The following is a 27,162-nucleotide window of genomic DNA, read 5'->3' as shown; positions in this document are numbered from 1 at the left end:
GCTCAACGAATTCACGTTGTCTCCTTAAGACAAATTTACTCACCCTAGTGCTTGAGAATTTAGAGTAATTGCCTCTCAAGTTAGAACATATCAACTTTCTTCTAAGTGTAGCACCCCGGATAGAAGATCTACGAACGAAACCTTGTGAATCTACCGAACGTCAAGATTGTGGATATGGAGAGAAATTTGTTTATTGAAGACAAATGATTTTTTCTATATCATTTTCTCTTTAACCACTAGTATAAAGTGGTCTACGACGACAGTTATTTACTGTCGTAAACAAATTTCAAGGAGTCATAGAAAGTCCTTCGACGACAGTTTTTAAAAACTGTCGCAATAGGTTATTTTATGACATGAAATAAATGTCGTTAATCAACATTCAACGACTTCAAATAACTGTCATATTTTATTATATGACAACAAATAACTATCATCATTTGTGTATTAACGACGGTTAAATAAATGTCACGAATTCATTTATTGTGACATTTTTTAATTGACAGCACAACATTGCCAAGCAAATACTAAGAGAAGGATTTGAATGAGGCTAAGATTTCTTGTCATTCTGATGGTTAAGTGTCTTAAATAATTTGAATTCAATGGCAAGTTGGAGTGTTTTTTTCCTTGATTTTTCTTTCCAATGATCAGAAGTATTTATATATATGCATGTTTAATGGAAAAACTAAATTTAGAAGACTGGAACAAAATTGAATAGAAGTATTTCAAATATAGAATATAATGTGTTAATTAGCTAGTTTGTTTAATTTTTTGCCTTACATTTAATATATAAGTTGTTTTCTTTTGTAACAATAATTCAGTTTCTTAGACATGAGTTCAACAATTTGGGGTGAAGCTCATAAGTTTAGTAATGTGGATCGGAAGATTGTTGTAAAGATCATTAATCCGTAATTAACATATTTATAGTGTACTAGTCGATAACACATGTGTGCACGCTAATTTTTCACACAAATAGTATGAAGTTATATTTATTTACTCATGATTTTTGAAAATACATTTCTCAGCTTCATTTCTAGAAAGATCTCTTACTCTAAGACTTGTTATATGTGTGTATAAATCGAATGAGCTAAAAGATATATATAATGAATTTAATAGTATGACTATGAAACAATCAATTCAATCAAATTTTAGATTGATGAGTAGGGCTTTTTTATATGTACCAATTATTACATATCGAATATTTAAATGGATTGGAATTTTGGACATCGACATCGACTTGATTATTATTTGGACATTTGTGCTAATTATGTATATTTTATGTATTCTACCATATTATTCAAGAAGTACAATTATTTTAAAAAAATTCTCAAGAATAATAATTTAGTTATTGTTTTGAAATGAATAATTAAATTTAAATGGAAATATGTTATTGAAATAATACAAATAGAGAAACAATTTTTTTTCCTTTGATCCCTCAATTATAAAATCCATAATATACTACTGCGGTAACCACATTCTACATCTTTACATGATCAAAAGTATACTTAATTACAAAACGATAATTAAAAATTGAAAGACTTAATTCTTTGTCATCCTCATGCCTCTTTGTCTTTTTTTTTTTTTAAATGAAGCTCCTGAGTCTTTGACCGATATCTTTTTTGTCTCCCATAAATCTAATAAGAAAGGGCAAAATTGAAAACAAAAAAGTTTGTACTCATCCATACTTTTATATATACTATAGATAGGCGTGTATAATGTCTTTATAATACTATCACATCCCTTCCCAAACTCTCTCTAGTTCAAAAGAGGATGTGAAACTAGTAATCACCCCCCAACATTTACAAACCATCTTAATTCTTATATCTAACTTAATAGTAACAATGCCTAATATTATTAACAAGCTAAATGCTCTCAAAGATTAAACATATGTCCAAAGTAAATTACTAAAGGCACATAGAGCAAATATGAGTTTATTATATAACTTAACTGCTACACCAATTTACACATACATGCCAAAACTATACGAAGACAGCTTCATATTACTATTAGCAGATAAGTAGTTGTAAGACAGGCTTGGACACCACACTATCTCTCATTCGAAATTGAGAAAACATTTTAAATGAATCAGTTAGAAGAACTAATTTAGTGGTTATTTTCTTCAACCATACTTTTTCTAAACAGATATGATAATTGATTGGCTGGAAATTTTAAATAATAAACGTTATATAAAAGCTTTAGAAGATAAACTTAATTGATTGCATATTACTTTTCTAGTCGGTCTTGTAACGACTCAACTCTTTATACTAAGTTGAGGTCATTACTAATAAAATAAATAACAAATTTGTATTTAAAAAAAAAAGAAAAAAAATAAAATTCTCAATCAAAATACTCTATCATAATTCATAACTTGAAAAGATAGTAATAAATACTATAAAGTTTAGTCCTAGTTCGGGTCCTATCTAACTTTTAAAGAAAATAATGTAAAGATAATTAATAAGTTTGATAAATTTAAATAAAATAATAAAAGTCGGATATTGAAAACATGAAAAGCGGAAGCAACATAAGATATTCCCTATGCCAAGTTACGGTCACTTCTTGTCATTCGTCAGATTTCCTCTACCTCTACCTCTACCTGAAACATTAAACATATTATGTTTGGGAGTATGGGGTTCTATCTCAAAACCAATTGGCAGTGAGGGGAGTATCTCATCTATATTGTATGGAGTGTGGGTCTCCTTGATTTTTCGAATGCAGGACTCTCAACATCTCCAACATGCCCCCTCAAGATGGTGCCTTTTTGGGTTCATCTATGTTGGACCAAATACCTGTTTGGGTTTAATGGACTCTGATACCATGTTTGATAGTATGAGGTTCTATCTTAAAACCAACTAGGGTCATCCTAGTGTTGACTGATGTGATGAGTTGAGGAGATCTTCCGAGTTCAAGGTTGGAACTTTGCAATAATAAAGATTAGTTGAGAAATTCCGCTTACTAGGTGTTCAACTTGTTATCTCGCAGACAAGTACGGTTGGAAGTCTATGCAGCACACCTTCTTCTGGTCGCATGAAGCGACGGAGCCGGGCGTGACAAGATCACATGGCTTGAACTATGCTCCTACTAAGATCATGTGGGATCACACTAACTTCATGATATGCAGCACACCTTTTTCTTCAACTGCTTGTGTGATTTTTGTTTTCTATTCTATGCAGTGTCAAAAAAAAAAAAAAATCAACTTTCCATTGATTGATCATTAGATTTTCACAAAATTGGTCTCTAGTCTTCATCATCAAAGGCTCTAATTTTAGACACACAAAAAGGCTTGATTTGCATGAAAAAAATGTCAAAAAAATGTAGAGACCTTTACAAATTGACTTAATAAAAACATGTAAATATGTGGTCAAACTGTATCATAAACATGCTTTCACAGACCACATTCATAAAATAATTCATCCCACCAAAACTAATACAGATATTGAAAATTCAAAATTCAAATTGATATGGGTATAATGCCAGTTATTGGGACGAGAGCTCTAACGCACCGAAATTATAACTTTTAAAGAACCAACATATTAGCGGATTTATATAAAATAATCTTTAGCCAAAAATTAATTTACTGTATTATGCATATTTTATAAGGATTACGAGTGCTCTTCTCCTTTTCCAACGTGAGATTCTCAACATCTCAATAGGTACTCCATATATAATTATTGAAATGTAGTTTTTATAATCGTATGTTCCCGTGGAGCTATAGGACAATGTCGAGCATCGTGCCCCAGCACCATGGGGCGCAAAAGGGCTCTCACCCAGAGTCATTTGTCTGCACCCTTACATAGAGTCATATTTATCATTTTCTATCTCATTTGAAGCATTAGAGATTTTTTCTAGCTTCCAATTGCTCCAAATTAACCCCCCTAACGGTTTATTGCGCTTCAGATTGCATATATTTTACTTGAAATCCTACAATTATAGACATTTTAGCACATTAGAAATGATAAACAGGCAAAATAGATGCCCTAAGTAGCATATTTAAGCGTTATTAATTGGGAAGATCAGTGTATAAAATATGAGAGATCTTCAAGAAACTTGCACAAATGGTTAAAGTGGCAGTTTAAGACTCTTCCACACGGGTGTGTCGATCTTTGTCCCGTTCAAAGACTCGTATTTCTTTTTTGTTATTATTTTTTTAAAACATGGTAGAATTAACTTGGGTAATTATAATGAGTAACAATTTTAGAAACAATAATTAAATATATAATAACATTTTTAAAAAATTGTAAATATAGAAAAGTCTATCGGTGATAGACTTCCATCGTTTATAGACTAATATAATTAATTTATATATATCAATATTTACAACAGTTTATTAGTGGGAAATTTTGCTATATTTATAATTTTTTTCAACTGTACTTAACTATTTTGAATCTAATTTCTATATTTACACAACTATCTCTTTCAACAGTGTAATAATCTCAAATCTAAATCTGAAAAGTTAATTTTCTCTACAACGTTTAAACATAAGAAAGAAATATCGTTCTAATTAAAATTAGACAAATCTATCAATTCTATTGTACTAAATAACTTCATAACTACTCAAATCTTAATGTTGTTGTTCTTACAAATTGTTTCTAAAGAATAATTTGGATATACATGGTTAGACTAGCTCATATATGTAAAGATATATTCAATTTAAAATATTTCTCTCTTACACCTGTCTCTCTTTGTATGATTTCAACTTTTGTGAGGGTTGGTATACAAAGAGTTTATCTTTGTTTTTTCTTCATTCAAGCATCGAAATAAAAGTTTTGGTTAGGTTAGGATTTTAGAGAATGAACAAAGAAGATTTGAAATACACATTACCAACTATATATTTAAGATTGAAAAAGTATATATAATAATGTATTTTTGGTTGAATTAATTGAGAATGAGATTGACAAATTAGCATATAGTGCTCAAATGATGTCAAAATGGCATGTTTTCTCACCCAAGATGAGAAGCTTTATGACAAGATTTTGTACAATCTTCTCACCAAATTATTAGTACGTTGTTCAATGAATTAAACACATTGATTAGTGGTGAAGTTTTGTTGACAAAAATCCTTTTCCATGGCCAAGTCATTTTGGCCTCCCATTTGTTTGTGCAGTCTACACCTTGGAAGGTGTGTGAAGATTTTTTTTTTTTTCTAATTTAGTTCAACCTAATAAAGTGGGGATTTGCAACTTTCGGTTGAAGTTGATATCACACACTATATGTCCTAATTAAACGTATTACATGTATATCCTAATTATGTTCCTTTTTTATTTGTCAACTACAAAAGAGAGAGAGTTATAAGGAAGTTGAGCAACCGCATGTACACTAATTAAATAATCTCCACATCTTTCTCATCTACTTCATCACTCATCATCTTCTTCTTCATGCATCTTGACCAAAACTTTTGCATTTAACTCCAAAATCTTTTATTTATGTATTCACCAATTAATTCGAGAGAAGAAAACAAACACCAAATTTGAAATGATACAAATATTTCATCTTCATCAACCATATTCTACAACATCCAAACCTATGTATCAAAATAGAATTCTACCATTATGTTGACAATTAGAAATTACTAAACTTCTATAAGTTTCGATTTATAGTCCTTTTCTTATTTTTTCTTATTTTTATATATAGACTACACTCGGTCTCAAATTTTTTTATTTTCTAATTATTTATATACGTGGGTTCCACACATTTCACTTTTTCTCATTATTTATATATGTATACCCACATATAATAATATATATATTAAACATTCAAATTCTAAAAATATATTTCTTTATTAAATTAATTTTTTATTTTTATTTTTTCTTTATTTATATTTAAATATCACAATCTTCAACTTTTCTTATTAAATTCATTTTTCTAATTTAATTTAATTATTTCTTAATCAAAATTATACATATCTTTTTTTTCCAATTTTCAATTTTTTTAAAAAAAAAAACTCATATATTAACAAAAAATATGTTATTAAAAATATATTAAACAAATAAAAGTAGTAATAATAATAATTGGGAGAAGTTGAAATTACTAAAAATAATAATAATAATAATGCACATTGGTAATTGAATAAAAAAAATCATGTTTATGGCAAAAGAAAAAAAACAAGAATTGGTTCGATTACAGATTAAAAACTTAACGAATAGTTTTCGATTGCAAATTTGTTATTAGTATTATTTTTAGAGTAAGCTTCAACTTCTTTTGATTATTATTATTATTTTGTTTTGTTTATTATATTTTTTAATAACATATTTTGTTAATATATGTGTTTTTTTAAATAGAAAACCAGAAGAAGATATATAATTTTGGTTAAGAAATAATTAAATTAAATTAGAAAAGATGAATTAATAAGAAAAATTGAAGATTGAGATATTTAATATATATACATTAATTTTTTTTTATTCAATTAGTAACGTGTGCATTGATTTATTATTATTATTATTATTTTGAGTAACTTCAACTTCTTCTAATAATTATTATTACTATTTTCATTTGTTTAATATATTTTTTAATAACATATTTGGTTGTTATTTGAATTTTTTTAAAAGATATTGAAAATTGGAAGAAAAAAATGTATAATTTTGATTAAGTAATAGTTAAATTAAATTAGAAAAAATGAATTTAATAGGAAAAATTGAAGATTGAGATATTTAAATATAAATAAAGAAAAAAATAAAAAAATAAATTAATTTAATAAAGAAATATACTTTTAGAATTTGAATGTTTAATATATATATATATTATTATATGTGGGTATATATATAAATAATGAGAAAAAATGAAATGTGTGAGACACCATATATATAAATAATTAGAAAATGAAAAAATGTGAGATCCAATCTAGTATATATATAAAAATAAGAAAAAAAATAGAAGATGTGGGATCCACTTCATAAAAGTGGTGTACCGCTATAGGACTTCACCTCACCCCACCTATTTTTAAAAATAGTTTTGCAACAACTTATTTTTTAAATGTGTTTCAAATTTTATATTATTTATAAAAAAGATCCTTATAATTATTTACAAAATCCGCTTATTATAATTTTTTATATATTGTAAGTAAAAAATTGGAGTCAAACTAAAAGAAATATTTTTTTTTAGTTTTCAAAACTTTAATGTTACGTTTGGAAAACTTAAGAATAAAACCACAAATTTAGTCATAAAATCTTTCAATATATGAATTTCAAAACTAAAAAACAATTCCAATAATTCATTAATAATCATATAAATTGAAGAGTTTTTTTAAAAAAATATAATTAAGCGAAAAAATATTTAGAACAATTTTGAAAACGAAAAAGTTCATATGCCCACAATAGAAAATACCAAATATGCCCTCAATCAACACAAAATTAATTGGTCACTCGCACGTAATATATTTGGTATATGATACAAGATCGTTTAGATTTAGCTATATCATCATTCTACTAAATCTAAATGATTTTTTTTCAAGATTCTTTAGCACATGATCTTTTAGATTTTGTCGTTTAAATTTGGCTACTTAAATCTAAACGATTTTTTTTTCTTCAGTTTTTTGGTACACGGTCATTTTTCAAGATTACACGATCATTTAGATTTCGATTGTGTTTTGAGCTTCAACAATTTTTTTCAACATCTTTTATATTTGATACATGGTCTCGAACCAAATAAAACACTTTAGAAAAATAATAATACAATGTTTATGATTGAAATATCATTATTTCAAAAAAAAAATCGTGAAAAACGAAGGGAAGAAAAGAAAAGAAAGGAAACGAAAAACCTAGAATACTTTAAAAAATGGTCAGCTTTCATGAGCTTTTTGATTTGGTTGCCCGAGCCCAATATTTTATATTTATGAAAATTAACCAAAACTGAATTGAATGAATCAATATCGTAAAGATGAACAAACTATGGATATCCATGAAAAATAATATTATTATTTTTTTTCTTAATCAACAACTTTATATCATTTCACTCCAAACATTTATATTCTTCCTTACATTTCACTCTATTGTAATCAAACAATTTCTTTCAAGTTCTTTTTATATACTATCACATTGAGTTGGCAAAAAAGATAGGGTTTCTTCTTGAAGATCATGAACAACCATGAAATTTTGTTGCTGTAGATTTCCAAAGATGGACATTCCTCTAGAACTCCCAATGGCCAAGCACAGCAATCCCGCTTTTGAATCCCCAATCATGTAATTCTCCCCGGGCAGCTCCAAATCCGCGCCCTTGAAATGAAACGTCAACTTCGGAACCTCCACCTTTGGTTAAAAAAGACATAAACAAAACGATCAATGACATGATCAAGGTGTGTTTTGGAAGCCTATATATTATATTAATGAACATAGGAACATTTATTTTACTCATAAACACGTACTGATATATTGTTGTATACTGTAACCCTACTAAGTTAAACTTTTCAAAGTAGACCTACCTGATTTGTCCCGGCAGGTAGGTTAAAGCAGAGGTCAAGACCACCAGTACCGGAATCGTCAACGGGAAGATTCATTTGAGCAATGAACTCATTTTTGAGTGAAGTGAAAGCTGAGTTCTCAACGTAAGTGATTGTTGTGCCTGAATCTATGATTACTCCTCCACTCCCATCATCATGGAGCTCAAAAGTGGACTTTGGTATTGATAATTGAGTTCCACCAACTGAGATTCCTTGGAGAGAAAGATAGTAAAAGGATGGTTGAGAAGGGTTTTTGATCAATGGGGTTGTTTTCATTTCATCTTTTGATGTTTTAGGTGTTATGTTTGCTAGAGATCCTAACAAAAGAGAGCTTGGTTTTGAATCATCAATGGCGGTTAAACAATAAGCAAACTTTTGCTCTTTTAGTTGAGAAACCAATGATAAGGGTCCTCGCCCTAGCCCCACTAGCCCTGCGCCTTGGCTGAACCCATCTCCGTTGTTATCGTTTCCGCATCCAAACCCGAGTCCAGGGATCGATATCTGGATTTAACAAAATGTATTCAAAGAATTTAATATTTAGATTTTAGTCTTTTTATTATTATTCACAAACTAAAATTGTTTTTAGAATTTGACTAAACAATTCAAGTAGTGCATAATATAGTTTCCAAATAGAAAATCAAAAACAAAATCTTCATCAAACAGAATTAATTATCAAACTTAAAAGTTGTAATTAATTAATTAGTTTAGTATTTTGTTATTTGTAAGGATGGAGCATGCATATTGATAATCACTTGTATATCAAGACATGAGTTAGTAAATTAATAATACACACATATATATACTATATATCAAATCCTAATTTACCTTTTTAAAATATGCAATATTCAACTTATATATATATTTTATACAATTCAGAAATTTCGAAATTTCTGAAATATATTTTCAAGTGGAAATTAAAAGTACCTGATCTTCAGTTGAATCTCCAAAGGTGAAGGTCTCAAAAGCCAAAACACCTTGGGTGGAGGAAGAATCTCCATATGTGTACAAATACTCACACCCGTCGCTACTGCATGTTGACGTTGGGAGAGCTCCACAGAGCTCGCTCGAGCATGAAATCTTATAGAAAGAAGAAGATTGTTTGGGATCAAAAATAGGGGTTGATTGATCAAAACACTGTTGACAAGGCTTGCATTGTGTCCATATCAGATCGCTGCCTGTATCCATGATCGCCGAAAAGCTTCTCGGCGGACTTCCGATGGCCAACTTCATAAGAAACTCACCATTACCTGCAACCACCGGTGCCTTCACTTGGTCACCAACCGTAGCGTTGGCAGCGGCCAACACCATGGCATTTAGTCTATGCAATCTATTTTTCCCACGTGCCACCCCACGCCGCAACCGCTCGAATCTCGTCAAATTCTTCACATGATCCACATGTTTAAGCCTCACCCTGAAGCCATGACTAGGCAACTTATTTGGTTTCTGTAGAGCTCGCCTTGATAGAGATGAACTGAACGCCAATGTATTAATAAATAATGTTGTAATGAGTATAATAAGCAAAAGACGATGCAGATATCCAAATGAACGTAACGAGACAGCCGCCATAGTATAGCATATGCATGCGAAGAAAACAATATAGAAATTAAAAAGAGGAACTAAATTCAGAATGAAGTTCTTGAACACCCTTCTTCAAAACAAGAGAATATTAATATAATGAAAGGAAGTAGAGAGATAAATTTGGAAAGGATAGGCAAACCAACTTTGGAGTTGAGGGGAATGTGTAGAGTAACAACACAGCTAACTTGGGAAGAAGTTCTTTTAATTATTGGTTGAGGGTTGGTGAGAAAAGGAATACAAGAAAGAGAGAGGAAGGAATTATTATATTATTTATTATTATTCTTTGAATTAAAGAACATTAAAACAAACTTAATTTGGTGTCATGAAAATGATAAATAATCATTTATGAAGCCTCACACACACTTTGATTTCTACTGAAAATTATCCTCCTCTTTAGGACAGATACTTCAGCACACTTCTTGTCCAATTTTAAATTTATTATTATTTTTAATCCACTTTTAACTCAATGATTATTGTTAATTGGTTTTAATTATATATTATCTTTTTAACATATCTAAATTCATTCTAAATTGAGTGTACACAGAATTATTTTATTGGTAAATATTCTGTGTATATTGAATGAATATCAATTGTGCATAAATAGAGAACCTATACAAAGTAAGTAAGGAAGGAAATATAATTATGCCTAAAATGTAGAATTTACATTAATACCCTCCTTCAAACTCAAGGTGGTAGAGTGGCGATAAACTTGAGTTTGATAACTAACTGACAGAAGCGATTAGGTGGTAAAGCTTTGGTGCAGATATTTGTGGGTTGCTCAATAGTAGAAACAGAGCGTAAAAGGAGGGTGTCACAAGAGGTGATGACGAACAAAGTGACAGTCATTTTCGATTTGCTTTGTACGCTTATGAAAGACATCATTGTGAGCAATCTGAATGGCACTACCATTGTCACAATGAAGGAGGATTGGGACCTTGTTGAGGGGCATCCATATCAGCAAGAAGTCAACAAAGTCATAGGAGTTCAGCGGTAGCATCAGCAAGAGCACAACATTCAGATTCAGTATTGCCACGAGAGACAACACTTTTTTTCTTACTACGCCACGAAATGAGAGAATCACCTGAGTAGAAACAGTAACGCGTGGTTGATCGTCGATCAGTGGGATCTCCAACCCAATCAAAATCAGAATAGCTAGATAACACAAAGGAAAATTGAGAAGAGAATTACTGAAGACCATGTCCCAAAGTTCCCTTGACATAATGAAGGATGCGTAGAACAACAGTAAAATGGATGGTTCAAGGAGCAGCCATAAACTAATTAATAATATGAACAACGTATGCAATGTCTAGATTGGTCACTCTTAGATAGATAAGACTGCCAAGAAGTTCCCGATATAAACTCACATCTTCAAGAGGAACACCATCAAAAGGAGTTAGATGAACATTGGGATCTAACGGTGTTGAAGTTGTGTTGGAGTCAGTAATTCCTGAGCGAGCTAAAAGATCAGAGGCATATTTTGCTTGAGAAAACAAATAACCATCTGAGCATCGAGAGACTTCAATGCCAAGAAAATAATTGAGAGATCCAAGGTCTTTCATCTCAAAATGTTGACCAAGATAATGTCGTAGGTCGGATATGGCATGTGGATCATTACCAATAATAATCATATCATTAACATAAAGAAGAAGAAGAACAATACCATGGGGTGTCTGTCGTGTAAAAAGTGCATTGTCATGAGAGCTGAAGGTAAATCCAAGTTGAGTAATGGTGGAGCTAAATGTGGCAAACCAAGCTCGTGGAGCCTGTTTTAGACCATATAATGCACGACAGAGGAGGAGAAGTGTCAAGTGGTGGCTTCATATAAACTTCTTCACAAATGGTCCCATTAAGGAAGGTATTATTGACATCCATCTGAAGAAGAGGTCACTTCTTGGCAGTAGCAACAGCTAACAGACTACGAACAGATGTCTTTCGAGCTACAGAAGCAAATGTTTCTTAATAGTCAATCTCATATTCTTGCGAGTACCCTTTTGCAACAAGACGAGTCTTATAGCGATCAATAGTTCCATCAGAGTGAGTCTTTATTTTGTAAATTCACTTGCATCCAATGGGTCTTTTACCAGAAGGTAAATCAACATAGTTCCAAGTGTGCGTCTTTTCAAGATCCTGTACTTCATCATCCATTTTTTTCTGCCATAAAGGGTCAGTACTGGTCTTTTGATAAGATGTAAGTTCAACAAGGAAAACAATGGTGGAAAAACAGTGGTAATCAGTGAGATGAATGGGAGGTTCTCTTAACCAAGTAGCCCGACGAAGAAGAGTATCTATAGTAGATTCAGGAACATCATTGAATACCAAGAATGTTCCAGTCAACATACGGTTAATTGGTCACTCGTGCCCGTAATATATTTAGTACAAGATTGTTTGTACCAATATCTCATTGGTTTTTTTTAAGGTTCTTTATATATAGATTTGGCTACACAATCATCTAAACGATCGTGTACCAATATAAAATATTTTAGTACACGAAGATTCTTTTATATTTGGTAGACGATCGTTTAGATTTGTAAAAAAATATGTATCAATATCCAAAGAATTTTTTTCAAGATCTTTTATATTTTTTAGATTTGGTTAAACGTACAATATCCCAAACAATTTTTGTTCAAGATTGGTATTTTTCAAGATCTTTTATATATTGTACACAAGAAATATAAAAGAAAATTTGCATAAGAAGAAGAGAAGAAAGACGATGAAAAACAAAAGAAGAATTGAAGAAGAAAGAAAAAGAAGATGGAAAGAAAGGGCAAATCTGAAAAACTTAAAATGGTCGGATTCATGGACTTTTTGATTTTGTTACACGGGGTGTAAATATTTTGGTGTTTTATTATATTTATGAAAATTAACCTTTAACAAATTTAACTTTTTATAAATTAAACTTATGAAAAAAAAAATTAAATATAACAAACCGACAAATATTTACACTGTATAGAATAATTTTGAAAACGGAAAAAGCTCACAAGTAAACTACCAAAAATACCCCAGTCAACATGTGATAAATAGACCGCACGTGCATGATACACGATCGCATAAAACAATTGTGTAGATTTTGATACACGATCTTGGACATACCATGCCCTCAGATGCCCCGGGATGGAAGAATTCTGCTTATTTTATTAGATCTTAGGGATACAATGCCTCGAGATGAAAGACTTTTGTCTTTAGTAGTTATTCAGTCTCGAGCATTAATGGCACTGAGATGTCCCGAATAAAAGAATTATGTCTTTATTTTATTTGATTTTGGGTCTTAATTGCACCGAGATAGACCAAGATTAATAAATCGCAAAAAAATATATATTGCAAGGGCATATATTGAATTTATGAAAAAATGATCACTCGTCATGAGCTTTTCTTATTTTTTCATACAAGCAGTAAATATTTTGAGTTTTTGTTAAATTTACATAAATTATTCCTTATCTCAAACTTGTATTGTGTTAAAAAAATAACTTTCAAAATTAACGGTTATCGTAACTATTGATCTCTCCAACCAATTCAAATATTATAATTAAATCTTCAAACTTACAAAACAATATAAATTGTATTGATTATAAAAGTTTAAAGATACAATTCTTGTCATTTCTAGGTTCAATATTTTAAACTTTTAGAAGTTTAGGTAGTTCAATTGTTATTATTGAACACTACAACAAATATGTCTTTCAATAACATCAAACCAAAACATTTTTAATAACACGCTATCAAAAATAAGGAAAAAACGCTGAAAAGAAAAATATTAAAAGTGGGAAAAAATTTTAATTCTTTCACTTTTCCCAAATGCTCGTTATCATTTTCGTTCACACTCCAAATGCCTCTCTTCGACTTTCATTTTCGTTCGTTCACGCCCCATGCTTAATTCAATCTCTCCTCACAAGCACTCTTTGATTTTGTTCATTCACTCTCATCTCGTCTCATCTTCGATTTTATTCACGCCCAAGGTCAAAAAAATTCCTCTCTTGTTGGTTGGTGTATTAGAAACTCATATGGGTTGTTTCAATCGTCAAACTGAAGGACCAACAATCGGTCTTCCTTCACAAACCTCCAGACACTAAAATCAAACACTTCAGAGAGTGTGACAGTGAGAGCAATCCAGATGGTGGAGACAGAGGCTGATTTATGTCCCATGATTTTCTTCTATGTCTCAGATTATGTTTGAGGGATTTTTAGGGTGTTTTAGCCAATAAGGGTTGTGGGTTTTATAGTATTAGTTGCTAGAGAAAGTGATGGTGGTCAGCGGCGGAGGATAAACTCTTATGGTGGTTATTATAAACAACAGTGGCGGTGGTGGTGAGGTAAGGATGAGAGTAGGACTGTAGTTTTCGGTGGAATGACATGGGGATGAATAGGTCACCTTTCACAATGTTAAAGTGGAAGGGCTAGAACTTCAGGCTTTGATCTTCAAATTTATGATGGCAAGTCAACCTCTTCCACTTAAACTTGTACTCCTTATTGGGAAGAACTTCGAGTCCATTTCTTATACGTTCTTCCATCATCCCATCAGTAATCTTACTTTGACTCCCTTGTTTTTTTTCTCTTTGGCATTACTACAAATTTGATCTTTCTTGACGAACACAAATTTTGTTTCTTGAGGGTCATGGCAAAGAACCAAATTTTCTTGATATAATGTTTATCTGGACGATCATGTAAGTCAAGAAAAATCCTCTTATTTTGTTAAAAAATACGACAAAACGTAAAAAAATGTGGATTCTTGTTTTCCTTGATGCACAAAGATTCCTTAGTTTTGTTGATGATCCACGAACGTCAAGAAAACTATTTACAATCAACATCAAGAATAATATATTAGTTGACATGTCCATCAAGTTAGTTAGGTTTTCTGGATAGACAAGGCTCATCAAATGATGAATTTTTTTTATTTGCAATGGTCATCATCGAAAAAATTAAGATATTTGTTTTGGATTTCTTGATGGGTCTAGGGTTTATTGATGGACAAAGACAAAAAAAAAGATCGTGGGCAAGGTCCATAAAAAAAATCATATCTTGATGGGCATTGCCCATAAAAATATAATTTATAATTTTGGGTTTATGATAAGATTGTGGGCAAGGACCATAAAAAAAATGATATCTTGAAATGTTTTCCACAAAACACGAAATTTGAACACTTGTTAACGATCTCAGAAAACACAATATTCATCAATAATATTCTTAAATCTTTACTATTTTTTTTCCAAATATTACTTTCTATTCATCAATAATAAAATATTATTTTTTTTTAAAAGTTAACTGTTCTAATTATAATTAGAATGAAATAAGTGACTTTATCAAAATCAAATTAATTATTGTGTTCAACTTTAATGAGTTGGATTAAAAGTTTGTAATTTAAGGTTTTTAAAAGCTCACCCCTGAGTTGTTGTGCTAACTAGCACGAAGGTAAGGTGAATGTGAGAAATACAAATATCAAGTTATTGGTTTTCTTGATGAAGTATTTAATTTTCTTGATGGACAAAGATGAACTATTTACTTTTCTTGATGGACAAAAAAACATAAACCTTCAAGGTAGACATTTTTTGACGTGTTTTGCACATCAAAGAAGGCGAAATTTGATTGGCTTGTGTATGTGTTTAATTTGATTTTAGGGGTCTTGTTTACTTCTAGTTTTTCCCTCTTTTCTTTTTTCTAGATGTCATTTTTACGTACAGCTGTTTTACTTGACTAATGTGTTCATTTGAATTCATGAGTGGCGTTTTCTTTAGTTTCCTTGTTTCAAAACCTTGTATTTTTACTCCCTTTTTGTCTAGTTTTGTGATTTCCATTTATCCTTGAAGCTTTGAATCTGCAAGTTATGTAAGATATCATGGCATTTTTCAGCTGAATGAATGAGGGGTTTGGTGTTTAGTGTGTAATTCTTCACTTGGAGATAACCATACGAATATGTAGATGTACCTCTGGTTTCAAATCCAACCAGCACATGCAAATCTTGGATAATAATTTCAATTTTTTAGGGTTTCTTTCTGTTATTTGGTTTGTGGGATCTAATAGCATAATCAATCCCCCAATCTTAAGTCTGGAATCAATATCTTCATTTTGTGTATGTAAAACCTAACAACATGTTTTCAGTATCTGTCTTTATGTTAGTTCATCTTTTGATGTGCCAGATTTGTGAGGTTTGAGGTGTAATTTGTGCAGTGGCTTATTGTTTGTTCTATGTTAAAAGATATGAAGACAAAGAAAAAGAAATATCAGTGTTGCCCAATTGTAGTGGCTTGTAAAGTTAATTTTGTCTCTTTTTTTCTCTCTCTCTCTAATTGGCTTTTCTCATCCGTTCCTTTTTTTCCTTAAAATCAACTTGTGTCTAAAGTAAACTACGACAATGTTTCATATTGTGTTGACATTCTGCAATCAATATTTGCTGTAGAGTTATATCTTTCCCTTGCTGCATTCTGATGGTCATCGGCTTAACTTTTGTAAACTTTAACTGATCAATTTTTTTCCTTATCTGGTTTATTCTAGGTCAATTCTTGAAAATTTAGGTACGAGTTAGAAAATTCTTACCATTATCTACTTTCTTTTCATCATGGTCCAACACTTTGGGTCCTAATGTCTGCAAATGGCTGCTTAGTTTAGTTTTGTTACTCACAGGGAACAACTTTGACAGCCATTATATGTTCTTTTGAACTCTTGATATTTAGTTCTAATTATTCCTACCTGCCTTTTCTATTATAAAGGAAGTAGTTATATTGTGTGAGTTGACTGATCTTATGGACCTTAGTGGTTAAACCATTCTTAAGCTTTCAATTTCTGTGATCTTACTTTTGAGTAATTCTAAGGTGCATACCTTTTCGTTTGGATCAGTGTTAGGTGGTCTGCTCTCTTCTAGTTAGCATCATAGTCTGCTCTCTTCTTTTCTTTCCTTTCATATTTGCAGCTACTAAAAATTTTCCTCTTGATGACCGATGGTCCCACGTTGATGATCCAACCTTTGATATGCCAGATATCTTTAGCTCAATATTTACCCTCCTGTCTTTGAACACAAGTGGATTACAAGCTCAATATTCATTAATCCATTCACATTGTGATTGTAGAACATTTCTAAAAATGGACATGGAGATATATGAGTCTTGTCTTGTGGATATCAGATTTGGTAACTAGTTTGTTTTCTTGCATGTTATGAGCATGCCTACTGTATAAATATTTCAGATTGTCACAAAAACGTTGTTGTTTCACATGGATTTCCAGAGCTTTAGAGAGTGAAAATTTAATGACTAAAATGGTTTTTAGGTGAGGTTTAGAGACTTTATGTTTATTGAAAACATCATTTAAAATTTTTTATATTGACAAGATTTGTTAATAGTTTGGAAATGGAAAATAACACAAAGGTATGATTCACTGCCTATACAGCTTCGCGAATATTGGCGTGTTTATATGCTTAAAGTGTAGTGACGTGCATGGAAGTCTTGGAACACATATATCAAAGGTAATGTTCACCTTTCCAAAGATGAAGATTATGGTTTGCATTTCTTTAAATGTGTTGCTGGAATAAAAATTTATTTTTGTCTAAGTTTCTAATTATGCTAAAGGTTAGTCAATGATGTTGTTGTTTGAATAATACTAAGGAAAGAGAACACTAGAGGGTTTTACTTCCTTTCTCATATTAGAAAACTATGCTTGAACTTAAGGCATCTACCTTTTTTGTTATGTGTTGTGATGGCTAAATAAAAGTTGTAGTTCTAAGGACATTATTGGTTTTGGTTTGGGTTTTGTCAATAACATTGGATGAAAAGTTTGATGATGAGATTGATGCAATGGATGATAGATTTCACCATAGTTATCTTAATCTTTAGCGTTTTAATTTCTTTTCGTTTTTACTTTGGTCATGTGATTCTAGTGTACACGTTGCATAGAACACTAACACACATTAAATTCACTTTATTTTTAATAGAGTGCATTTGATTTATCAATATACTAGCAATTAATGATTGAAACCTTAGAGTTTCTTGTTGTTTAGAATACTAGTCGAGTCATCCATTGATTTGATTGTCTATTGCTTGTTCTGAATCCTGACTTGACGTTATGATTTTGTTTTTGTTTATCATTTATATGCATTGTCATTGAAGGGCTTGATGGTGAAAACTAATGGAATCCATAACTCGTGGATGTAGTTGAAATCTCTCCAAAGAAAAATCTGAAGCTAAAGAATGGAGCTTCGACTTAAACCCATCATGATGAAGGAAAAGAATTGTACGAAAATTTTGAAACTTACAATTACCGAGTCAAAAAAAGTTGCATTACTATCATAAAGATTTTTTTTTCATTTTTTATTTCATTAGGTATACAAAAGTTCGGTATTATTCTATCAGTTGTTGTGATAATGGGTTGGAACATACATGGGGATTGCTAAGTAAGCTCGTTAAATCAAGTATTATCTAGGTCATTAATTATACACGACGTCTCTTTTTTAATTTTGTCTAGATGAGGGTGTTTCTTTTTAAATTTTTATTAAGTGATTGATACGGGGACAAACAACTTGTGGTTTCGTATTGTTTTTATAACTACAAAAATGCTATAGAAAGTTTATTAACATTAAAATTCATCCTCGTTACGATGTATAACGCTAATGAAAAAGACTTTATAACGTATCTAAAATAGCTATAGAACATCCTTTATAACGTTTTCTGATTGCTAGAAAAACCTTTTATTGAGTACTATTTTAAATATAATGGCATGTTTCTATGGTGTTATTAATAGCTCTACAAAAACGGTGTGAAAAGTAAAATACTTTCAATAACATTGAATATGACAGCATGTGCAAAATACTACCAAAAAAAAATTATATTGTTTTTTCAATATCATTAAAAATGCTATTGAAACGTGTTCATAGCGCTTTTCTGTTGCAATAAAAAACGCTATCAAAACTTTGTAATAGCATTTTTTCACACTATGATATGTTTTTATAGCAACAAATATGTGCTATCACAACAAACTTTTTATAGCATTGTAAAAATGCATCGAAAAAGTCATTAACTTTCAATAACATGGGCTACGACATCATTTCGAAAATGCTATTGAAAGTCTATGATAACATTTTTTATGCTATCGTAACTAAAATTTATTGTAGTAGAAAGTTGGAAGTGTAATTGCAACTTTCATCTAACCTAAACAATTGATTTAATAAACAACAAACAATTGATAAACACTAAATTTAAAATTTTCTAAAATTATAAAAACTAAAATTGAAACAACTCTAATAAAATAAAATAAAGTATTTTACTTTTTCTTCACCTTTATCAAACACATTGATTTTGATTTTGATATTATTGGATTTTGTTTTTATATGTATAGTTGAAATGTTGGTTTTTGGTCCTATGCTTTTTTTTTATTTGGACGAATTTGCTTTTCTTTTTCTTTTTAATCTCTTGTTTCTTCTACACCTAATTTCACACTCTAACACTTCTCTCAGTCAATATACACAAATTTAGCCCTAACTTCTTCTATTTAATGCTTTCTGTTTCATATAGAATTTTACCAATACAAAAATCAAAATAAATATTTTAAAGAAATCTTTTGTTACGACAAAATATTTACACTATATAGATCAATTTCAAAAATAAGGAAAAAAATTCACAGGCCCAATGCTTAGTAGGTGTAATACACTTGGTACACGGTTGTTTAGATTTGACTATTTTTTACTTAGATTTGACTATTCTTTACTACATGATCATTTAGATTTGACTTTTCTTTGTATAATCGTTTAAATTTGGGTAGTCAAATTTATATAATTTTTTCAAGATTTTTTGATACACGATCGTTTAAATTTGTTTAGTCAAATCTAAACGATTTTTTTTTTTGTAGATGATCGTTTAAATTTGGCCCACAATCACTTAGATTTTGCTATTCAAATGTAAACGATCTTTTTTATTCTTTGTTACAGGATCGTAGATTCGACTATCCAATATCCAAACGATTTTTTTCACGATCTTTTATATTTAACACATGATTTTAAACAATCAAATAATAGTTTTTGAAAAAAAATTAAAATAAATCTTTTACATTTGGTACACGATCTTGAATCAAATAACAAAATAAAAGAAATATTGTAGAAGAAAAAATAACGATCGAAAGAAAGGGCAAATCTGAAATATTTAAAAAAAAAATAATTGGCTTCATGAATCTTTTGATTTTGTTACTAAGGTGTTATGTTATATTTATGAAAATTTACCTATTTTAAAAGTATGAACTAATATTAATCTAATTTAAAATGGTTCATTTTACGAAAAAATAATAATAATAATCATGTTAGCTTTTCTCCTCAAGATTTTTTGTTTTGAGTTTTTTTTATCTTTACTATTTTCATCCATTCTTCTTGTGTTTGTTTGTTTCTTACAAAAGAAAAATCAAACTTATTCTTTAATTAGACATTAATCAAAAGAAACTGTATAAATCAAGATTTTCCTTTCTTTTAATAATAGGAATCAAAACTCTCACATGACGTGATCGTTAATATAAAACTGAGTGGTTAAGTTTTTTAGTTTAATACTTTAAATTTGGAGTTTTTTTTTCATATTGCAAATTTGACAAATATGACGGTAATCAGTTAGTAATCAGACCGCAATCTATTTTTAAATTTGTTATTTTTGAAATTTTGAAAAAAGATGTGACATAGGCTCTATTATCATAATTTTTTTTGTTATTTTTGAAAACTTCCCTTTTTCAAAAGTATAACAAATCGGCAAAATATTTACACCATAAAAAATAATTTTGAAGATGGAAAAATCTAATAGATTCACAATGTAAAATACCAAAATTACCTCAATTAACAAGCGATAAATCAGCCACACGCGCACGATACACCATCGTGTAGAACGTTCGTGTAGATTTTGATATACGATCTCGGGTATACCATATGCTACGAGATGTCTCGAGATGAAAGAACACGATAATGTAGATACTCTCGGTCAGACTCGGTCCGCGATAGCTCCGATCGAGATCCTTCAAATTTCCTTTTTTTACCTTCAATCTCGATTAGACTCGAGTCGAGATTAGCCTCGAGATCATTCAAATTTCCTTTTTTTACCTTCAATAATCTCGATCAGACTCGAGCCGAGATTAGCAATGAGATCCTTCAAATTTCCTTTTTTACCTTCAATCTCAATCGTACTCGAGCTTGAAATTGTCATAACACTTTGAATGATCGTGTACCGATATCCTAATTAATTTTGTTTAAGATCGTGTACTAAGATATTTTATATTTGGTACACAATCTTGAACTAAATAATACTTTGAAAAACAAAATACAAGATTGATAATTGATTGAAAATAAAGATCACGATTTCAAAAAAAATATAAAAGAAAAATTGTAGAAAAAGGAGAGAAGAAATTAGAAGATAGAAAGAAAAAGGAAGAAATCGAAGCCGCATGAAACTCAAAAGCGACTTGGACAAACATGAAATATTTAAAATAATGAGTAACTTTATAGTTATTTTTAGGGGTGTAATTGGGCTAGGTCGGATCGGTTTCCTTCAAACCTAACTCGAACCGAAAATGTACAGATCTATCAATATTAGAAACCGACTCGACCCAACCCAAATTTGGTTTCCTTTATAGTTATTTCAAATATTTAAAATAATATAATTACATTTATTACATATATGATAAATAAACTAATTAGAAAAAATATAAATTGGTTAGATTAGTTATTAAGTTATTTTTAATAAAAAAATTATGGAGATAGAGGACCTCTTAGATACAATTTCATGACCATTACCGTAAAGGAGAGATCACTCTTGAAAATATATTAAGTTTTTTTAGGACATACAAAATAGTGAAAACGTTTTAAATGATAAAAATGTCGAAAAACACTTGCAAAAATAAAAAATGTCACAGTTTATCAACATATGTGTTGCAGTCTATCGAAAATAGACAATAAAATTTTTAGTTCTTATGTGCTTTTTTAGTTCTTGTCGGATGGAAGTCGAGGTTAGCATACGCTTATCCATGTGCCATTTTAGTTCTTATGTTTATAAGAATAGACTTTTTAAGTGATACCTTTTTAGCTCACAAGCTTTTTAAATGGGTTTAAAATGTTTAAAATGTTTCTAGAAGTATTTATTGTTGGATTGTTTAAAAATAATTATATAATATTTTAAATTAGAAAAAATGAAATAATTTTTATAAATTATTCTTCTAATTTAAAATATCATTAATTATTTAAAATAAAAATATAAAGATGTTTGAAGAATCTTTGAAACCTATTTTTTAAATTTTAAAGACTAAAATGATACGTTTTGAAAAATCGAAATCATATGAATCTATTCTTATAAACTCGTACACTAAAAATATAAATTTTTTAAATTCAGGGACCAAAACACACGTATTGTTTAAACTTTGTGGACTAAAAGGATAAATTATTTTAAATTTTATAAAGAGGTTAAAAAATAGAACAAAGCGCAAAAATATTTACAAACAATTTAAAAAAAAAGACACAAACCCACAACCTGAAATAACAAAAATACCCATTAATCGGCCACACACATATGAAAAAAATGATTTTGTACCTAGTCTAAACGATCACACAAAAAATTTAAACAATCGTGTATCCTTGTACTAAGTCTAAACGATAATGTATTCTTGTACCCAACTTAAACGATCTTTACCCTTGTACAAAATCTCAACAATGTTATATTCAATTTAAACAATTTATCGGTGATAGTAGTCTATCTTTATCTATATAAGATATACAACTAATCGTTTAGATATTGGTACATGATCGTTTAGATTTGTCGATATCATTTAGATATGTACAAAGAAGAAAAAATAAAATGAGATATGAAGAAAAAGTAAGAAATTCAGGAAGAAATTCATAAAGAAATTGATAAATAGTTATAATATTGTAAATTGAAAAAGAAAATTAATACGAATAAATTAATTTTTGGAGGAGGGAATAAAAAAGTATTTATGCAAATTAACCTTTTTTTTTGTTTTTTTGTAAATCTAAAATATTGAACGTAAAGAAAAAAAGGTTGAATGATTAAGAATTGATTTTGATGGAATTGCAAGAGGGAGCAGTAAAAAGAAAAAGAAAAAGAAAGAGGAGAAAAAAGTGGTCCCCATCCGAGTTGGAAGGAAAGGATGAGAGAGAGAGAGAGAGAGAGAGAAAGAAAGGGGAATGGGGCCCACAGAACCACAAACCGTAAAGAGGGTCGTACCGGTTTCCACGATCATTGAATGCGATCACGTGGGCGCGTCTCTGCAGCGTACGATCCGTTTCAGAAATCTCAGCCGTCCAATTTTCTCATCTGGGCCCCCCTCCCCTCCCCTCCCACGCCCTTTTCCTTTTTTCCTTCTTTCTCTTATTATTATTATTATTTTGCCCTCCTTAATCGGGCTCTCCCTTCCTCCTCCACAATCGCCGTCTTTCCCATTTCCCATAACACCTTAACTTCATTTCTTTTTTTTTCTTTTTTTCTTTTTTTCTTTTTACCATTATCATCTCCACCTTCCTAAAATACCCCTCCTTCCATTTCAATCTCTTCTCTTTAACTAAATATATTAAATCTTTTTCTTTTCTTTTTATGCCTTTTTTAAATTCTAACTTATAAACTACTAAATCTTCTCTCCACGTCTTAAGAATTGCATAATACTTCATTCAAAAATTATTTGTATAATTTCTTTTGTAGAAATAGCATAAAATTCGACATTCTATCTATATTTTAACGTTTCAACGTGTGCATGCATCATTATTTAAGGAACTAAACAGAATGTTTATTCAAAAAAATAATTAATTTAAGAAAACTCTCTTCTCTTCTTGCATCAAATTCCAAGAGGAAACCTTGTTTCCAACATTGTCAGTGTCCTTAATCAATGCAGAGAAACAACAACAGACCCTTTTAATTTATTACCATTACTACTAATAATAATACATTTATACCCACACAATCCAAGAATCTTTTACTTCCTCTTCTATCCATCTATTCCTTTCTTTCTTTCTTTTATTGTTAATTTCACCCATACAAATAGCTTAACCAAGAGACTATTCTTATGGATATATATCCTCCTATCATTACCATTTTTATATATTTTATTGTTTAATCAATCCATAACTCTCCAATATTTTTTTAATACAATACCAGTTTATACACACATTTTGACTGTGTTTACACATTCATACACATAACTAGATTAACAGAAGTAAATATGGCCGTGTCAATTCCCTCCTATGTTATAATTGAATTTAATATTTTGACATCAATGTCTGCCATTAAAGTTTGTATGTTTAAGCTATATGTAATCTATTTTTTTATTCAAAAATAATAAAAGAAAAACGCAATCCAAAAATGTGCAATGTCTATCATCTCCCCAACACTAAATTATGCCCACCAACCCCAATAATTTTGAATTTATAAACTCTCTCTCTCTCTCTCTCTCTCTCTTTCTCACCCTAATTTAACATGTTTCTAAAGCTGATTATAAATAATATATCATTTTGGTAATTAGACAATTATATTACATATTTAATGATAAAATGAATATAGTTAATGTTAACCTGAAAGATTATAGTTTAGATACATCTGTCTAATATCATACTTGAACAAAAAAAAGATTATATCTGAAAATTAATTTTTAAAGATGAATCGGTGAAGGTATATAAAGTTAAAAAATATATAATTGGATATGAATCTAATAGTATAAAACTTATATAGCACCTATGAATTACTTGACTTGTACTTTGAAAATTGTGTTTAAGAATGTGAAATTTACTGTAAAGTAATTAAAAAGCATGTGTTTGGAGTTTTATGGGTGTGGTTGACTGAAAAGAAAGTAGCTAATTTTTATAAAAGCATTTAATGGTTTATTATTTATTTTTCTTGAATTATTACTTGTGAATATACACATAGGTAAAGATTGTCAGTTTTGAACAGCTAGTCAAAATTGATTGTAGATGGTTGAAAGAAAGATTCCAAGAAGATGATAAATACTGTAAGTAGTACCTCAAAAGCAATAACAATATGTTAATTAATAAGAAATAGAATGGAAAATGGTGATATATTGAATTTGTGTTTTGGAGAGAATTGATTTTATGGGTGGGAAAGAAGGAGGGAAAAAGAGGTGGGAAATATATGAAAATCACCCGGGGCGTGCGGGTAGGAAGGTACGGGGGGTTGGGGTGGGGGTGGGGGTGGGGGGGGGGGGGGAGGGAGTTGGAAGGAAAGGAAAGAAATGAAGATTTATTTATGGTGAAAAAGGAAGAAAAATAATAATAAGGTAATGATGAAAAGAAATAGGCATTAAAGGCTGACATGTGTCAAGTGTGGTTTTTAATTACTCCATTTGTCTCCTTGTGCATGCTGTGTCTGTGTCCATGTCTGAATCCCCCCCCCGCTCTCACTGCCTATACCAGGTCACCCACTGCTCCCTTGACCGGTAACTGCAGGTCATACATATCCCTTCCCCTTCTATCTCACTCACTCACTCACTCACACCCTCCTCCATCATTTTCTTATCATCACACCCTTCACTTTTTATTTTTCTATTTTCTATTCACGATTTATTTCCCCCTACTTTTAATAAATAGCCATGCATTGGAATCTTGCATGTATGGGTGCAACTCACTATTTACCACTATTTTTTTTTAAATATATATTGGTGTAATTGATCATGATATGCTATCCTACCCTTTCAAATTAACAATCACACCCTATGTTTCGTATTCCTCTTTCTTTTTTAATCAAGTTCTATATTGTTGAATAACCTACTCAACCACTCAATTATCCCAAGTTGTCACGTTAAAAAGTTAAAAAAAAGCTAAACAGGGTCAATAAAATGGAAATTATTGAAATAGTTAACAAAAAATTAATAATGGATGGTTTGTTTGTTTGAATTTTTTTCAACTTAAACATTTAAATTTTTTTAAAAAAAATTAAACAGAGAACAAAAATTTCAAAATTGAACTAAGATGGACAGTCAAAAATCAAAGCCAAATCCAACCATTTACACCTATATGTAAAAGTAGTTTTATGGTTCTTATTTGGTATGTTTTGCCCTAAAAATAAGTGGGATTCTTTTTTTGTTAAATTGTGTGTATACATCTGAAGGTAAAAAAAAGAAAAGCATCATTACTATAACCGAGACTCAGTCGTCACTGTACGAAACCATATTATACGAACACATATTATATACGAAACATATTATGTTGTTTTCTTCTTCTTTTTTTTTTTTTTTTTTCCTTTGTTTCAACATATATTAAGGAAACTCCTATATGCTTTCTCTCTCTATAACCAAAAATAAATATAAATAAATAAAGTGTAAAAAAAAAAAGACCCTATAAATTAAGGGTAAGGGAGTGTGGGTAATGCCATTGCGTAGGGCACTTTTTAGAGAGAGAAAGAGTTTTTAGAGAGAGAAGTTGGGGGTTGTGAGGAATGTTGGCTGGCTCGAGGCTTTTCGAAACAAAGATGTTCTTTTTTCTTTTTTTCCTTTTTTTTCAACTTGGAAAAGAAAAAAGAAAAGAAAAGAAAAGAAAAGCAAAGAAGAGAAAAGAAGAGAAAAGAAGAGAGAACTTTTAAGGCTTCGGACCAGGCTTCATTCCCCTCAACTCAAAACTTCACAAAACCCTAATCTTCATCTTCTTCCCTCCCTCCACAAATAAAATTTAGGGTTTCCTTTACAATTTGGTTTTTGTGTAATATCTTTTGTTTTTCTTTCATATTTTTGCTTTACTAACTAACAAAATCTCTCCCATTCTCTCTTTTTCTTTTTGTTCGTATTTCAGATTTTTCATCTCACCATTGCATGCAGATTCTTCGATCCGTCGATTCTCGGGCTGAAATCGCTTTCTCATCCCTCGATTTTCGTTGTCTATGAATAACATGTAATGAACATTTTGAATAAATGCTTTATTTTTCCCCTTCAAGGGATTAGGATTGTAGACTGTTGTGTTTGGAGCGGATTGCTTTTAAATCAACGTAAAGTTCACAATAATTTTACACTGAGCTACCTGTATTCTCTTGAAGGGTTTTGGGTCATAAATCGTCACCCTCCCACAAGCCGAGTGGATTGCTTTCTTAGCTTTAGATCCGTTTTGATGGGACTAACAATTCTACATATCGTCACCTGTAGTCTGGTTGAATAGTTTTTCTTCACCAAAGTTGAGAAAGAAACTTAATTAAAAGTAGGTCTTGTTATTCTTGTTTGTC

At 30.3% G+C, this 27,162-nt stretch overlaps 2 protein-coding genes across 2 annotated transcripts; both read right to left on the bottom strand.

Moving 5' to 3' along the window:
- Positions 1-7,867: 7,867 nt before the first annotated feature.
- On the bottom strand, positions 7,868-10,171 carry LOC101210935 (aspartic proteinase nepenthesin-1). Its single transcript, XM_011655626.2, has 3 exons — positions 9,350-10,171; positions 8,408-8,926; positions 7,868-8,234 (listed from the first exon to the last, which is right to left on the bottom strand). Exons 1-3 carry the CDS (start codon positions 9,989-9,991, stop codon positions 8,010-8,012), a joined length of 1,386 nt encoding a protein of 461 aa, XP_011653928.1. The 5' UTR covers positions 9,992-10,171; the 3' UTR covers positions 7,868-8,009.
- A 643-nt stretch (positions 10,172-10,814) lies between these two features.
- On the bottom strand, positions 10,815-12,340 carry LOC116403440. Its single transcript, XM_031884586.1, has 3 exons — positions 12,063-12,340; positions 11,340-11,818; positions 10,815-11,155 (listed from the first exon to the last, which is right to left on the bottom strand). The coding sequence occupies exons 1-3, from the start codon at positions 12,338-12,340 to the stop codon at positions 10,815-10,817; spliced, it is 1,098 nt and encodes a 365-aa protein (XP_031740446.1).
- Between the last annotated feature and the right edge of the window lie 14,822 nt (positions 12,341-27,162).

The sequence above is a fragment of the Cucumis sativus genome, chromosome 4, assembly GCF_000004075.3.
Source record: "Cucumis sativus cultivar 9930 chromosome 4, Cucumber_9930_V3, whole genome shotgun sequence".
NCBI classification, from domain to species: Eukaryota; Viridiplantae; Streptophyta; class Magnoliopsida; order Cucurbitales; family Cucurbitaceae; genus Cucumis; species Cucumis sativus.
The sequence above is the reverse complement of the archived record's forward strand: the minus strand, read 5'-3'. Positions and strand labels throughout refer to the sequence as shown.

Bases quoted from the DNA above. Each gene is read 5' to 3' on its own strand.
- LOC101210935 (XM_011655626.2), bottom strand. From the start codon at position 9,991: ATGGCGGCTGTCTCGTTACGTTCATTTGGATATCTGCATCGTCTTTTG. The intron at 8,927-9,349 runs GTACTTTTAATT...TGTTAAATCCAG, and splicing joins GAGATTCAACTGAAGATCAG to ATATCGATCCCTGGACTCGG. The intron at 8,235-8,407 runs GTAGGTCTACTT...TTTTAACCAAAG, and splicing joins TACCTGCCGGGACAAATCAG to GTGGAGGTTCCGAAGTTGAC.
- LOC116403440 (XM_031884586.1), bottom strand. From the start codon at position 12,340: ATGTTGACTGGAACATTCTTGGTATTCAATGATGTTCCTGAATCTACT. The intron at 11,819-12,062 runs GTGAATTTACAA...GTTTATATGAAG, and splicing joins AAAAGACCCATTGGATGCAA to CCACCACTTGACACTTCTCC. The intron at 11,156-11,339 runs GTCTTATCTATC...TGTGTTATCTAG, and splicing joins ATATCGGGAACTTCTTGGCA to CTATTCTGATTTTGATTGGG.